Source organism: Ahaetulla prasina, chromosome 7, assembly GCF_028640845.1.
Source record: "Ahaetulla prasina isolate Xishuangbanna chromosome 7, ASM2864084v1, whole genome shotgun sequence".
In the NCBI taxonomy this organism is placed as follows: domain Eukaryota; kingdom Metazoa; phylum Chordata; class Lepidosauria; order Squamata; family Colubridae; genus Ahaetulla; species Ahaetulla prasina.
The window spans coordinates 78,390,843-78,403,637 of record NC_080545.1 but is presented as its reverse complement, the minus strand read 5'-3'; the positions used below and the strand labels follow the sequence as shown (position 1 = coordinate 78,403,637).

At 40.5% G+C, this 12,795-nt stretch overlaps 1 protein-coding gene across 1 annotated transcript in view; it reads right to left on the bottom strand.

Annotated features, from left to right (window-relative positions):
• The window catches only part of TMEM178B (transmembrane protein 178B), a 400,546-nt gene that overhangs the window by 36,036 nt on the left and 351,715 nt on the right, over positions 1-12,795 (bottom strand). Inside the window, exon 3 of the mRNA XM_058191239.1 lies at positions 6,151-6,288. Coding sequence (XP_058047222.1) covers positions 6,151-6,288 — 138 coding nt within the window. The remainder of the gene's footprint in view (positions 1-6,150; positions 6,289-12,795) is intronic.

Below are 12,795 nucleotides of genomic sequence, written 5' to 3'. Positions count from 1 at the left end.
GCTGGGGGAGTTAGGAGGGGGTTGTTGTTGGAGTGGTAGAAAGTTAGTCATAACAACATTCCATATTCAAGGACATCCTGCGTCTGACGGAGACTGCCTGAAGATTGTATCCAATTGAGTGTGAAGAGTTGATTGGACAATGTGATGAAATTGTGGTGTGGGGCAGGGCTGTGAACTGTCAACTGGGTGTGGAAAACCTGGAAGCTTTCAGTTTCGGGTTTTCCCAGCTGTGCCAACATGACATCTCTAATAAATTGAGACTTTGAGGAGCCTCAAGCCTCAGAGCCTTATTTTGTTGGGGGTGTTCCTTGGAACCCTGACACCCTGCTTATCTGAATGTGGCTGCTGGAGATGTGTTGTAGTTCTTTTTTTTTCCTTCCTAGATTTATTATTGACTCTTTTGAATGGTGTGTAAATGTGGTTCATTTCAATATGTCAATTGATGGCTGATTCTGCTGAATACTGTCTTTCCAAGAATCATGTAGCATTTTTGGATTTGGATTTAGATTTTGAAATCCAAAAATGTTAGATAATTCCTAGAAACCTGAAATTCAAATACATATATGAATCTGTGTCTAAGTACAGCATGCAAGCAAGCTGCATTCCCACAATGATTCATTAAAAAAAAAACAATCCAACCATAATGGCTGGATTCACAAAAGATGCTAACTGAACTTTGGCATGAGGAAAGCTGCATTAGAATCCCTGCCCTTTTAGTGTTATTAAATGTAAAAGAGAACAGCATCCTTATGTAGCAAAAGAGGGGATTTTGACAGGAGAAAAGTTGTATCTGCTAAAATCCCCCAGTTAACCAGATTCTTAAATGACTCTGCCTTTATTATATACTCAAGTGCCCTTCATTTTCTTTAGTCACTTTTAGTGGCAGATTATTCTATGCCAAAATATTTGAAAAAAATCTTTAACGTGTGAAATTGGAAGACTTTCATGAGATGCCTTTGAGATAGATTAATATTGCATTAATAGCCAGTACTTGTGAACAGTTAAATGGATGGAAAATATTTTGTTTCAGAAAAGGGATAGTAGTAAGTTAATAGATGTAATCATTTGTAACCATGTTATATATCAAAACTACCTGAGCTGCACTCCAGGAAAATTAAAGCAAACATCAAATAAATTGATTATGAAGAAAACATTGGCATTTCCTTCTTAATCTGTTGTTTGTTTGATATTGAGTCGACAGCGATCTGTTTTGTCAAAAATACCCAGGAAGTTAATACGTTTGTACTGACATCATCTTTCATCAGATGGTCAAAATATCAAGCTCTCTAAAAAAATCAAGCAAGCAAACAAAGCTCCACAATAATTGCCTCTTTTTTTATTCTCTGCAAAAGCGATTCAGGCAACACACTGAATACAAGCCATCAATATTTTAAAGCTGGCTGAATGGAATTTTAAAGTCAATGAGACTAAAATCAGCTCACATGGGGAGTCTTGTGCTAGAGCACCGACTGGAAACAAAACCATAGCTATATAACTAGAAAGTTTCCCTGGCACACATAGCTGTTCCTGACAGATGCAACAAACCTTTAACCTTCATGTTGGAAATTTTGGGTTGGTTGAGTGATAGAAAAAACACACCTCAATATATTCTAAAACTGGTACCTTCCAGATTTGGATTATAATCTTCAACCAATGCTGTCTATAGCTAAATTTCTCTCACTAATAGGTGTTGCACTCAGGGTGGACTTCAAAAATTTTAGCAAGGGGTTCTCTGCCCGGTTGCTGGGTGGGCATGGTCATGGTGGGCATGGCCTCCTGCACCATGGCGGGGGTGGTGGTGTTTATGCTCTCCCCGGGCTCTGGAACTTTCCTTGAGCCTCCAGGAGGGTGAAAATAGCCTCCCCAGGTTCCAGAGGCCCTCTGGCGGCTGGAAACGCCCATTTCTGGTCCTCCCGAATTTCCAGTAGGCCCATTTTTCACCCTCCCTGAGCCTCCGCACACACCCTGCACTTACCTGCATCTAAAATGGGCCACATGGGGACTCCAGGGTGTGGTGGGGTGGGCGGGGCGGGGCCAGCCAGGAGTGGGATTTGTGGGTTCTCCAAACTGCACAGAATCTTAGCTAGAGGTTCTCTGAACCCCTGTGAACCTCCAGCAGCCAACCCCTGGTTGTACTCCATTATCTCTGAAGGACATCCATTAAGGTAAACCAGAATAATCTGTTCCAATTTGCAACTGATCCTAAAGTTCAGAGAGATCTCATTTACTTCCTGTTATAATTACATGGCAGAAGTCGAAAAGTGATTTCTCCCATTGTCTGCCAATTCTTTTTTGAGGGTTGGATATTTTTAGGAAACCATCAACACCATCCTGGTTCTCCCATTACTGACTGAGTTTGCAGACTGCAGTAGGCTACAAGCCCTGGTTTACCAGTCACATTGCTTGAGGTCACAAATTGCTAATCCAATACCAACAAAACACATTCAGACCCAATTTTCTTCAATCGGACGATGCAGTGAACTATAAACTAAAACCCCACAGGCTGGGCTGGCATGGCATGCTAGGTTTAAATCCGGTTGACTAGTCTGTACTTCGGTATTACAGAAACAAACAGAGATTTGGTACAATCTGTGCTCTGAGTCAAACTTTCAGTGCTAAGCTCTGGTTTAATGAAGACTCATCTCAGTTTTCCTTATAGATAGGTTGGGTCTGTTTATAAGGAAGGGTCTGTCTATAGATAGAGTTTTACCGCAGATGGGCTGAGAGAAGCAGGGCCAGATTCAAATGTGTCTAAATGTTTTTCTGAAGAACTATAATTCTAGAGCTCTTTGAAAATGAAATAGGGAGATAATTGCTTGTCTGTCTGGTCCATCCCTGAGAAGGCTGTCATGTAGACCCTCTCTGGATGGCATCCCCTTGGGTGTGATGACCTTCACAAGCCTCTCTGAGTAGGTAAAGTCAATTTGAAAAAGGCAACCTCCAGATCCTGAATTTTAAAGATGAAGATCTACCTAGAAGCTACAGGTAGTCCTTGACTTAAGGCTGTAACTGAGCCTGGAATCATGGTCTTCACTTATACTGGTCATTAAGAGGTTCACCATGTGACGCTAAGTGGAATGACTGTTCGACATTATGGTGGGATTTTAAAATGTGACGTTTGACCGGTGTTCACACTTATAACCGTTGCAGCATCCCCACGGTCATGTGATCAAAATTTGGGCGCTTGGCAACTGGCAATGTGTTTATGACAGTTATCCTGTCCAGAGGTCATGTCATCATCATTTGTAAATTTCCCAGCCAGTTTTTGAGAAGCCAAGTCAATGACGGAAGCCATATTCACTTCATGACCTCATGATTCACTTAACAACTGCAGTGATTCATTTATAACTGTGACAAAATAGTCATAAAATGGGGCAAAAGTCACTTAACAACTATCTTGCTTAAGAATGGAAATTTTGGTCTCAATTGTTGTCGTCAGTCAAAGACTGTCTGTAAAGGCCAAAAAAAACCATGTCATAAATCATGATCACAGGTAAAGGATTCCCCTGCCCAGTCATGTCTGACTCTGGGGAGTGATGCTCATGTCCATTTCTTAGCCGAGAGAGCTGCTGTCATCCAAAGACAACTATCACAAAAACAATCCACTCGCCATATATCCAATGTGATCATGTGACCAAAGGGAGGATTTGGCCATCAGAACTTCAAATCCAAGTTGCAAGTAGCCCTGAGAAGGTCTACTGTAACTTCAAATGGTCGCTAAGTGGATTGTTGTAAATCAAGGAATATCTTTAACTGGCAACCAATACATCTCCTGCAACATGCAATAGTTGTCCCTAACTACTTGGGCAGGTGCATGCTGGACCAGCTAGAATTTGTAAGTGGTCTTACAAAGTGCAGAACACCTGGGGTGCCAACTTGGCAAAACTGATCCAAAGTTCCATTTGTATCCTGATAGTGAATAGCTTTAATTCTACTATTACAATGGACCACAAAAATTAGACAGGACAGTTAAAATGAGAAATAACTTCTGGACAAAACCAAAATTACTTAGCGGGTTCTAGTTAATATTTTAAAATATCAATACATATACTGTAAATGTTAGTATAAGAGTGTAGGTATGTGTGTACAATCCAGGAGCTCAAAGCTTGCTGCTTTTTGCTATCCCTCTTTCTAGGATGTTTCACCCTATGGTATCTCAGGCTATTCCTTAGACACAGAGTAAATCTGACTTCTGGGGGGGGAAAAATAAAGTAGTCTAGTGCAGGGGTCTCCAACCTTGGCAACTTTAAGACTTGTGGACATCTTAAAGTTGCCAAGGTTGGAGACCTCTTGTCTAGTGCCTTGGGGGAAAGAAGTTAGAGTCAGCAGGCAATCATTTTATTTTTCACTGTTTTTAGTACAATTCCGAATTTAGAATAACAGAGTTGGAAGGGATCTTGGAGGTCTTCTAGTCCAACCCCCTGCTTAGGCAGGAAACCCTGCACCACTTCAGACAAATGGTTATCCAACATTTTCTTAAAAACTTCCAGTGTTGGAGAATTCACAACTTCTGGAGGCAAGTTGTTCCACTGATTAATTGTTCTAACTATCAGGAAATTTCTCCTTAGTTCCAGGTTGCTTCTCTCCTTGATTAGTTGTCCTACCCTCAGGTGCTTTGGAGAATAGCTTGACTCCCTCTTCTTTGTGGCAGCCCCTGAGATATCGGAACACTGCTATTGTAACTAAAAATACAGTTAAAAAATACCCGATTGTCAAATCTGAACTTTTTAGAAGCACAGTGAAAGATTTGTATTTGCTTATTATGATTGATTTACTTGCTTCTGTTTGCCATTTCAGAGGTCCTTCCTTGTCAGCAATGTTTTGTTTTTAATTTTCTTTCACATGTTTGGCAAAGATATTGAATACCATTGGGTCTATAATTGAAATCCATGCAATTCTTCCATTTAATAATAATTTGCCTATTAACAATCACTGTTCAGAACATTCCAGCAACCTAGTTTCTAGCGTATTTGATCTACATTCTTATTCATCTTTGTATAGTTCCAGGTTCCTTCCATCCACTGCTAGTCAAAAGTGCAAAATGATATACCTCACTGAAACCCTCAGAATATTATATCCCTTTTTACTATTTCTACTATTAATCTTCTCATTTATTTATAATTTTTTATTTATAATTTAATTTATATACCATTCCTATCACCCATCTCCTTCCACTTATGACTGTATGACTGTAACCTTGTTACTGGTATCCTTAAGATTTATATTGACTGTTTCCCTATGACTGTCATTAGTGTTGTTCCTTATGATTCTTGACGAATGTATCTTTTCTTTTATGTACTCCGAGAGCGTATGCACCAAGACAAATTCCTTGTGTGTCCACTCACAGTTGGCCAATAAAGGATTCTATTCTATTCTATTCTATTCTATTCTATTCTATTCTATTCTATTCTATTCTATTCTATTCTATTCTATTCTATTCTATTCTTTCACTGTTCTTTTAAACAACACAATAAAAAAAGAATATTATTCTGACTATTAAAAATTAGATGTTTTCTGTTACCACTACACCCCTCTCAAAACTGTGGCTGACTTCATGTCCCAAAGGTGCATTTTCAAAAGGCAGCTGGATTTTTCTTTGTTTTTGCTTGAAGACATTTTGCTTGTCATCCAAGAAGCTTTTTCAGTTCTGAAACTATAGAAGCTCCTTGGATGAGAAGCAAAATGTCTTCAAGCAAAAACAAAGAAAAGCTCAACTGCCTTTTAAAAAAGCACCTTTGGGACAACCATGACCTGGATGACTGAGAATCTCCATAGACATCAACCATCTTCATTGTTATCTAACACTGCAGCAGATTCTGTTCTCTCAACCCAAGCAGGACCCACTGCAACGTGGGACATTATAATGGTCATAAGTGCAAGGACCCATTGCAATGTGGGATATTGTGATCGTCATAAGTGCAAGGACTCATTGCATAGTCTTTCAGCACCACCATGATTTCAAACAGTTGTTAAATAGGCCAGTTGTTAGGTAAGGATTACCTATATTTACATATAAGAACCTTTTGTTGTAGAAAATTTTAAACACATTGCTGCTGATTTATATATTAACAGAATAGGGGATTGTTTCCTAGGACCTTAAATTTTAAGCAGCTAAAGGGGAAATTTATTTTCAGCTCATTTTCTCCTTACCTCCCATGAGGAAGAGAAGTCCTGCCACATACTGCATAAGGCCTCGATCCCAGCAGCAGCCCAGCACCCCGATAATCCATCCAAATAGGATGATGGCCACCGCCATGCCCATAAAACCAGCTGTCATTCGGCGTAAATCTGCAATGCGAAATAAAGGTCAATATTAGTCATTGTTTGGCTTGATGATTTAAAAGTCTAACATTTGGTGACCTGCTAAGGTAGAACTCTTCTCATGCACGTCATGTTAATGTTTACAAAAAGATGTGTTGCTTCATTGATTTTAAAGAATAAGATTTTACAGAATCATCTGTTCTGTCAAGTTTCAAGTGATCCTGCTTGTTATCAGATAGAAAAAAGATGACAGCTACAAAGCTGGTTTCTTCTGCAAATATTATTTGATCAAAAGAAAGTTTACTTTACTTTTCACTAGCGAAAGACTAGTAGGGAGTTACAAACATGTTTTAATATTTCTTTTCCCCCCCCTGAAGATAAATAATTTTATTGTAGAAAAACACACAAGCCATTGCAGAAGAATCCCAGTGTTAATTAAATATTTTAATATTTCAGTTTTAAAAACTAAATTTGACATTATTTTTCCTTAAAATCAAGAGTTTTAATTTCATTCCCATTTGCCTCTTCTCAACACTTTCCATTCTGGTCCTTGTCAGGGATGACCTGCAACCCAATTATCCAGAAATTGCACAAGAACAAGTCTGAATTAACAAATAGCAAAGCATAACCCCAAGACCTAGAGAGCAGGAGATATTTGGTTGTTGTCTCTGTTAACTTTGTTCTTCCACTTCTTTCTGTGATCTTCTTTAAAAGGCAAATCCCCTTTATCTTATGTAAGTTGAGAAACAGGCATGTTTTCAGAAAAGAAAAATGTGAACAAGAATCTCCTTCCAATAGACAGAATGCCTCCGTGCTCAGGGGAGTACTTGCCTGTCTCTCATATTTTAATATATTCAATACTATGGATAGCAATTATAGATGAGACTATATATTTTAAACCAGAAATTAGAGGAGCAGCGTAACACAGCAGCCCCCAACTGTTTGGGCACCAGGGACTGGTTCCATAGAGAGAGTTTTTCTGTGGACTTCGAGGGGTGTAGTTTAGAATGCTGTCTGCATCCCATGGATGAGGCTTCGCTTATTTGTGCGACCAGGTTTCTGGCGTACCAGAATGCATTGCAATAGACTAGGGATCACCAACCTTTCGGACCTCAGGGACCACTAAATTCATAATTTTAAATCCCGCAGACCACTAATATGATCTGCCTAATGACCGGCTGGATGGGTGTGGCTAGGTGGTCATGTGACTGGGTGGGTGTGGCCAACTTGATGTGACTCATGTCAAGGGGCACCTCACCAACCTCTACTCACACTTCTCCTCCCAGCCACTGCTCTCCTGCCTGTCCGGGCTCCTTAGGACCCCAAGAGGAAGCAGTTGTTGGAGCTAAGCAACCACCACAAGAAAGATTTGGCAAAACAGCTGGCTCAGTTCAAATTGGATCTGACCGAGAAGGAGACTCAGTAGAAGCACCTCACTGAGGACTATAAGCATAGGCTTTCCAAGCAGAGGGAAAACCTACGGGAGTGCAAGGCCAGGTGCTGGCACCTGGAGGCTCAGCAGGCTGAGATGGTCAGCTAGTTCCAGGCCATGATGCTGTCCCACTGGAACAAGGTCCTCTGGTTCTTCGCCACCAGCAGCACTTCTCTCCAGCCTTAGCCCAAAGCCCTGCACCAGGAGGCTGAAGCAGACCCCAAGTTGGAATTTCTATCCCCTCCAACCTACACAAAAAGACCCCAAAGGGAGGGACTCTGCAGCAAACATTCATTGCATGTATCTGTCCCAGGGGCCGTAGTTTGAGGACCCCTGATTTAGTGCAATATAAAAAATGCAAATAATTTTTCTATGGACCACCAACATTTTCTTGTGGACCACCTAGTGGTCCACGGACCACTAGTTGGTGACCATTGCAATAAACAGTCTTATGGCTAACTAAGATTATATTAGTACAATAAGATAAGACAATGTCTACATTGCCATAATATGTTGAAGCATCTTAAAACATGACCACCATTCTGGCCACGTCCATTAAGTGTCAACTTCAAATCAACAGAAGCCGTTTTTCTATTCCTCAGTTGCCACACAGAGTGGGGAGGGGGACGGAGGATGAATTGCTTTGCTAGACAAAATGGATAACTTTCTCATGGGAACCAAGGTCATCTCTACAGATGGTGGATAGAGACAGATGCCTGGAGAGCCCATCAATTAACCTAATTGGCCAATGCAACCTACAGTCTTTTGGGGAGGGAGTTATTTCCTATTTTAATTATACTGAAACCATGGGAAAAATTTAGATTTGGTTTTCCATTTGATCATGTCAATGTGATGTACCCAATAAAGAAGTTCTTAAGAGAAAGACCTTAGAGTCCGAGTTCAGATTTGCTTGGGTTCGTTAGTCGGGATTTTGACATTGTTGCATAAATCCAGCTATATACTAACTATAGCAAAGTAGGAGTGCATTCATAAGGTTTAGATTTTGTTCATTTGGGAATGTGAATTCACATGGGATTCATTGCAACAGATATGACCCCAACATTATTACCAGAAGACCACTCAAATAACTCTACTCCTTATGTAAGAACTGATGCCGAAGAACTGATGCTGACGCACCATCATTCAATTAGTTTGCTTTCAGCTCCCCAGTGGTTAAATATTTTGTGGATACTCATTTCTGAATCTACACCAGGCTAGAAATCACATTCAGAAATCATCTGCCATATTAAATTGCACATGTACAAGAATATTTGGATGATGTTAGTGGCATTCTCCAAGCAAACAAATGTATTATGGTGAAAGAACGTTACAGTGAACTCTGCTGCCAAACCTATTTGCCAAAGTAACTCAGTTTGTCTTTAAGATGTCAGAGGGGCTGTTTTGTTGATTTTGCTGAAAAAGGCGATCATGTCTAATTCTATGGAAATTATTCCCATTTCAAATACTTTGTTTGAAAACATTTTTAATAGCAGACATATCAATCTTTATCTGCCCTGGTACAACTGCTGCCAAGGACAAAAGGCAGCGTGGTGTGAAAGGAATATAGTGAAGTGAAGTGAACTGGTTATTGGAATTGCTCTGTGTTGTCCAAAGCTATCTGGTTGGCATTCCTTCCCTGTCACAATGTGGTATACAGAAATGTCAAGACTGTGGACAAGTCAATTCAGCGCAGTTCTTTCAGTGAGAAATGAATGCACGGATGTGCTGAATCAGCCACTACATCTATTTTAAAAGAAAGAGGTCAGAGAAGAGAGACGTGTTTCAGCATACACCACATCAGAATTCGAAGCAATTGAATAGGTCTAATATCAATAAAACCAAAGTGCTGTCCTCCAAGGATGCATAGCTACATAACTTGACTAGGGACATCCTCCTGTTATCCAGGATTAGTTTCACAATAGGAACATGAAATGAATAGCATTACCCCTGCCTTCTGCAACAGGACATTCTATCACACACTTTCATTTTTTTTCTTTGACTTTTCTCCCCGTGTAAAAAGCAGGGGTGAAATCTAGCAGGGTCTGGAGAATTGGTAGCAGAAATTTTGAGCAGTTCGTCGAACCGGTAGCAGAAATTTTGAGTAGTTGGGAGAACTGGCAAATACCACCTCTGGCTGGCCCCAGAGTGGGGTGGGAATGGAGATTTTGCAGTATCCTTCTCCTGCCATGCCTACCAAGCCACACCATGCCCACCAAGCCACGCCCACAGAACCGGTAGTAAAAGAAATTGGATTTCACCACTGATAAAAAGGATCTACTAATCCTTCTATATTTAAGTAGTTTTCATGGTGTTCTTGGAATATTTCTCACATGCTTTGCCATGGACCTCCATATGATAAATGGGAAGCACGGTATTGTCGGCATGCAAGAAGTAGTAACCCAAGGTTATAGATTCTTTTTGTTCCCCGGTTGTAGGTAATCATGGGCACATTCCCTTACATTGTTGCTGTTTATGGGAATGGAGTAAAATGTGCATTTAGTAATGTAAAGAAATTTTGGATGAGCTATTCTCTTTACTCTTTGCTCCAGAATGAGGCGAAGTATAGACTGGGGGTGTCAAACTCGTGACGTCACGGTAGCGTCACATGAAGTATCTTGTATCTTGTGATTACTTTTTCCCCCTTTGCAAAACCAGGCGGGGGTGTGGCTAGCGCGGGACACATCCGGCCTGTGGGCTGTGAATTTGACAGCCCTGGTATAGACCATTAGCTTTCTTCAGCTAAGTCCTAAATGTTTGTGGGACTGCAACTGCCATCATCCTCAGCCTTCACCTAGTCACATTTCTCTGGACAAATGTATCTGGTGCACATCAAGTTAGGAAAACTACTGCAGAAATGATTATAGGGACATAATGATAATTGCATAGCTGAAGAAAGAATGCTTGTAAGAGCTTAAATCAATAATACCTGTACTAATAAAATCTGATTGCCTATCAGATTTGTATGCCGCAGTAAATCAAAGAAGACTTACTTTACTGGCTAGAACAGTTATTTCTATATTAACCACTCAGAATTATTTGATTGCACAGGGATACAAATGTGATGCAGTTTGTTAAAATGCTCTCAACAGTTCCTCTTTAAAAAGCCTTCTAGGTTTTGGTTACTGCATTTAAAAGCTGCGCCTTGCGTTCCTTCAGATGATGTTACATTTCTTGTCCCATAGGACCCCAGACCTGCATCCATCCGTCCATCCATTTGTTTGTTTGCCCATTTACAATGAAAACCTCCCCCCAAAATACAGGATGCTGTATGCTTTAAAAGGTGCCTGTAGTTTTCTTAACAATAGTACAGAGAGTTCTCTTAGTGCCTTGTTTAATACCTTTTTGAAGTTAGTGTATCAATGCTCCCATTGCAACCATTGTGTGTCCCACAGTCACATGATCACTATTTGGGCACTTTGCAACAGGCATGAATTTATGACCATTGCAGCGTCCCATGGTCATGTGATTGTCATTTATGTGTTTCTGATAACTGGCTTGCCACAAGCAGAGTGAATGGAGAACATAGAAGTCATGGTCATGTGATGTCTTACTTTATAATCAAATGAGAAGTGATGTTGTAAGCCAATTGTGGTCACATGATTTACTGCTTAGCAATTACAGTACTTAGTAATGGAGTTAGTGGTCTCCATTATGGTCATTAAGTAAGGACTACCTGCATGGAAATGATTAACCATTGTCTTTTTCCAAAATCTCTTCCCAATTTCCCTTCTAGTCTACAACCCTGGGATTTCATGGTAAGGAAGATGAGAATCCAACTACTAATTCTGTTTAGCTTTTTAGATCAGCCAAGGTCAGCTAAGTGCTCCTTAATACCACATGTTTACACTAGAACAGGGGTGTCAAACTCAAGGCCCCGGGACTGGATCCGGCCACAGGGTGCTTAAATCTGGCCTGCAGAGCCGCCCTGAAAACACCAAAAGACCAGCCTGCGGTGCCTCTGCCAGCGAAAACAGAGTTCGCAAGGGCTGTGTAAGGCCTTCCTGGGCTCCATTTTCACTGGCAGAGGGTTGCAGAAGGCCATAGCAGCTGGAAACGGAGCTCGTGAGGGCTGCGTGCAACCCTCCTGGGCTCCATTTTCTCTGGCAAAAGGTTTCAGGAAGCTGTCGCAGCCGGAAACAGAGCTCGGGAGCCCGCTTTTGCTGGCAGAGCACCCAACATGAGTGACATCGAGCTGGCCATGCCCCCCCTGGCCACACCCCCACGGCCCCCCCTGGTCAAACACAATCCTGATGTGGCTATCAATGAAATCAAGTTTGACAGCCCTGCGCTAAAGTAAAAAAAATACTATGTGGTACAGCATAAAGCACTTTATATATCATTAAGCTTGGCCCTGAGGGAACATTGCTTGTCTCACTTTCTCTTAGTCCTGAGCAGAGAAAGGTGCCTTCAGGAATTTGGAAGGAAATCCATTTTGACAATATTTTATTTAATATTTGAGAGGACCATCATCTAGATCCATTTGCAGCTTGATATGAAAAAAAGGAGGAAACAGGCTTCACGTTTTAATATTTTCTGAAATTTTAAGAAATGGTTTTCCCTCAGTTCGCTATTAATCGAAGCAAGAGAATAAGACAAGAGATGTTGCCATGAATGCTGACATGTTCTGTGAAAAGGACAAACTTAAATAATTAATAGAAATGTCAAGTGAACTCTTGGCATTTACCTGACCTGCAAATATCCTAGGCTTAGATTTAGCCAGTTGTTCTCTGAGTATGATTCTGTGTACAGATAAACTATACAGGAAGTCTTCAGAATAGAACAGAATAGAATAGAATAGAATAGAATAGAATAGAATAGAATAGAATAGAATAGAATAGAATAGAATTTATTGGCCAAGTGTGATTGGACACACAAGGAATTTGTTTTGGTGCATATGCTCTCCGTGTACATAAAAGAAAAAGAAAAAGAAAATACCTTCATCAAAGGTACAACATTTACAACACAAATGATGGTCATAGGTTGCAATTTAACCCTTAATGATAGCAACAAAAAGTTACAGTCATACAGTCATAAGTGGAAAGCGATTGGTGATGAAAACGATGAGAAGATTAATAGTAGTGTAGATTTAGTAAATAGTTTGA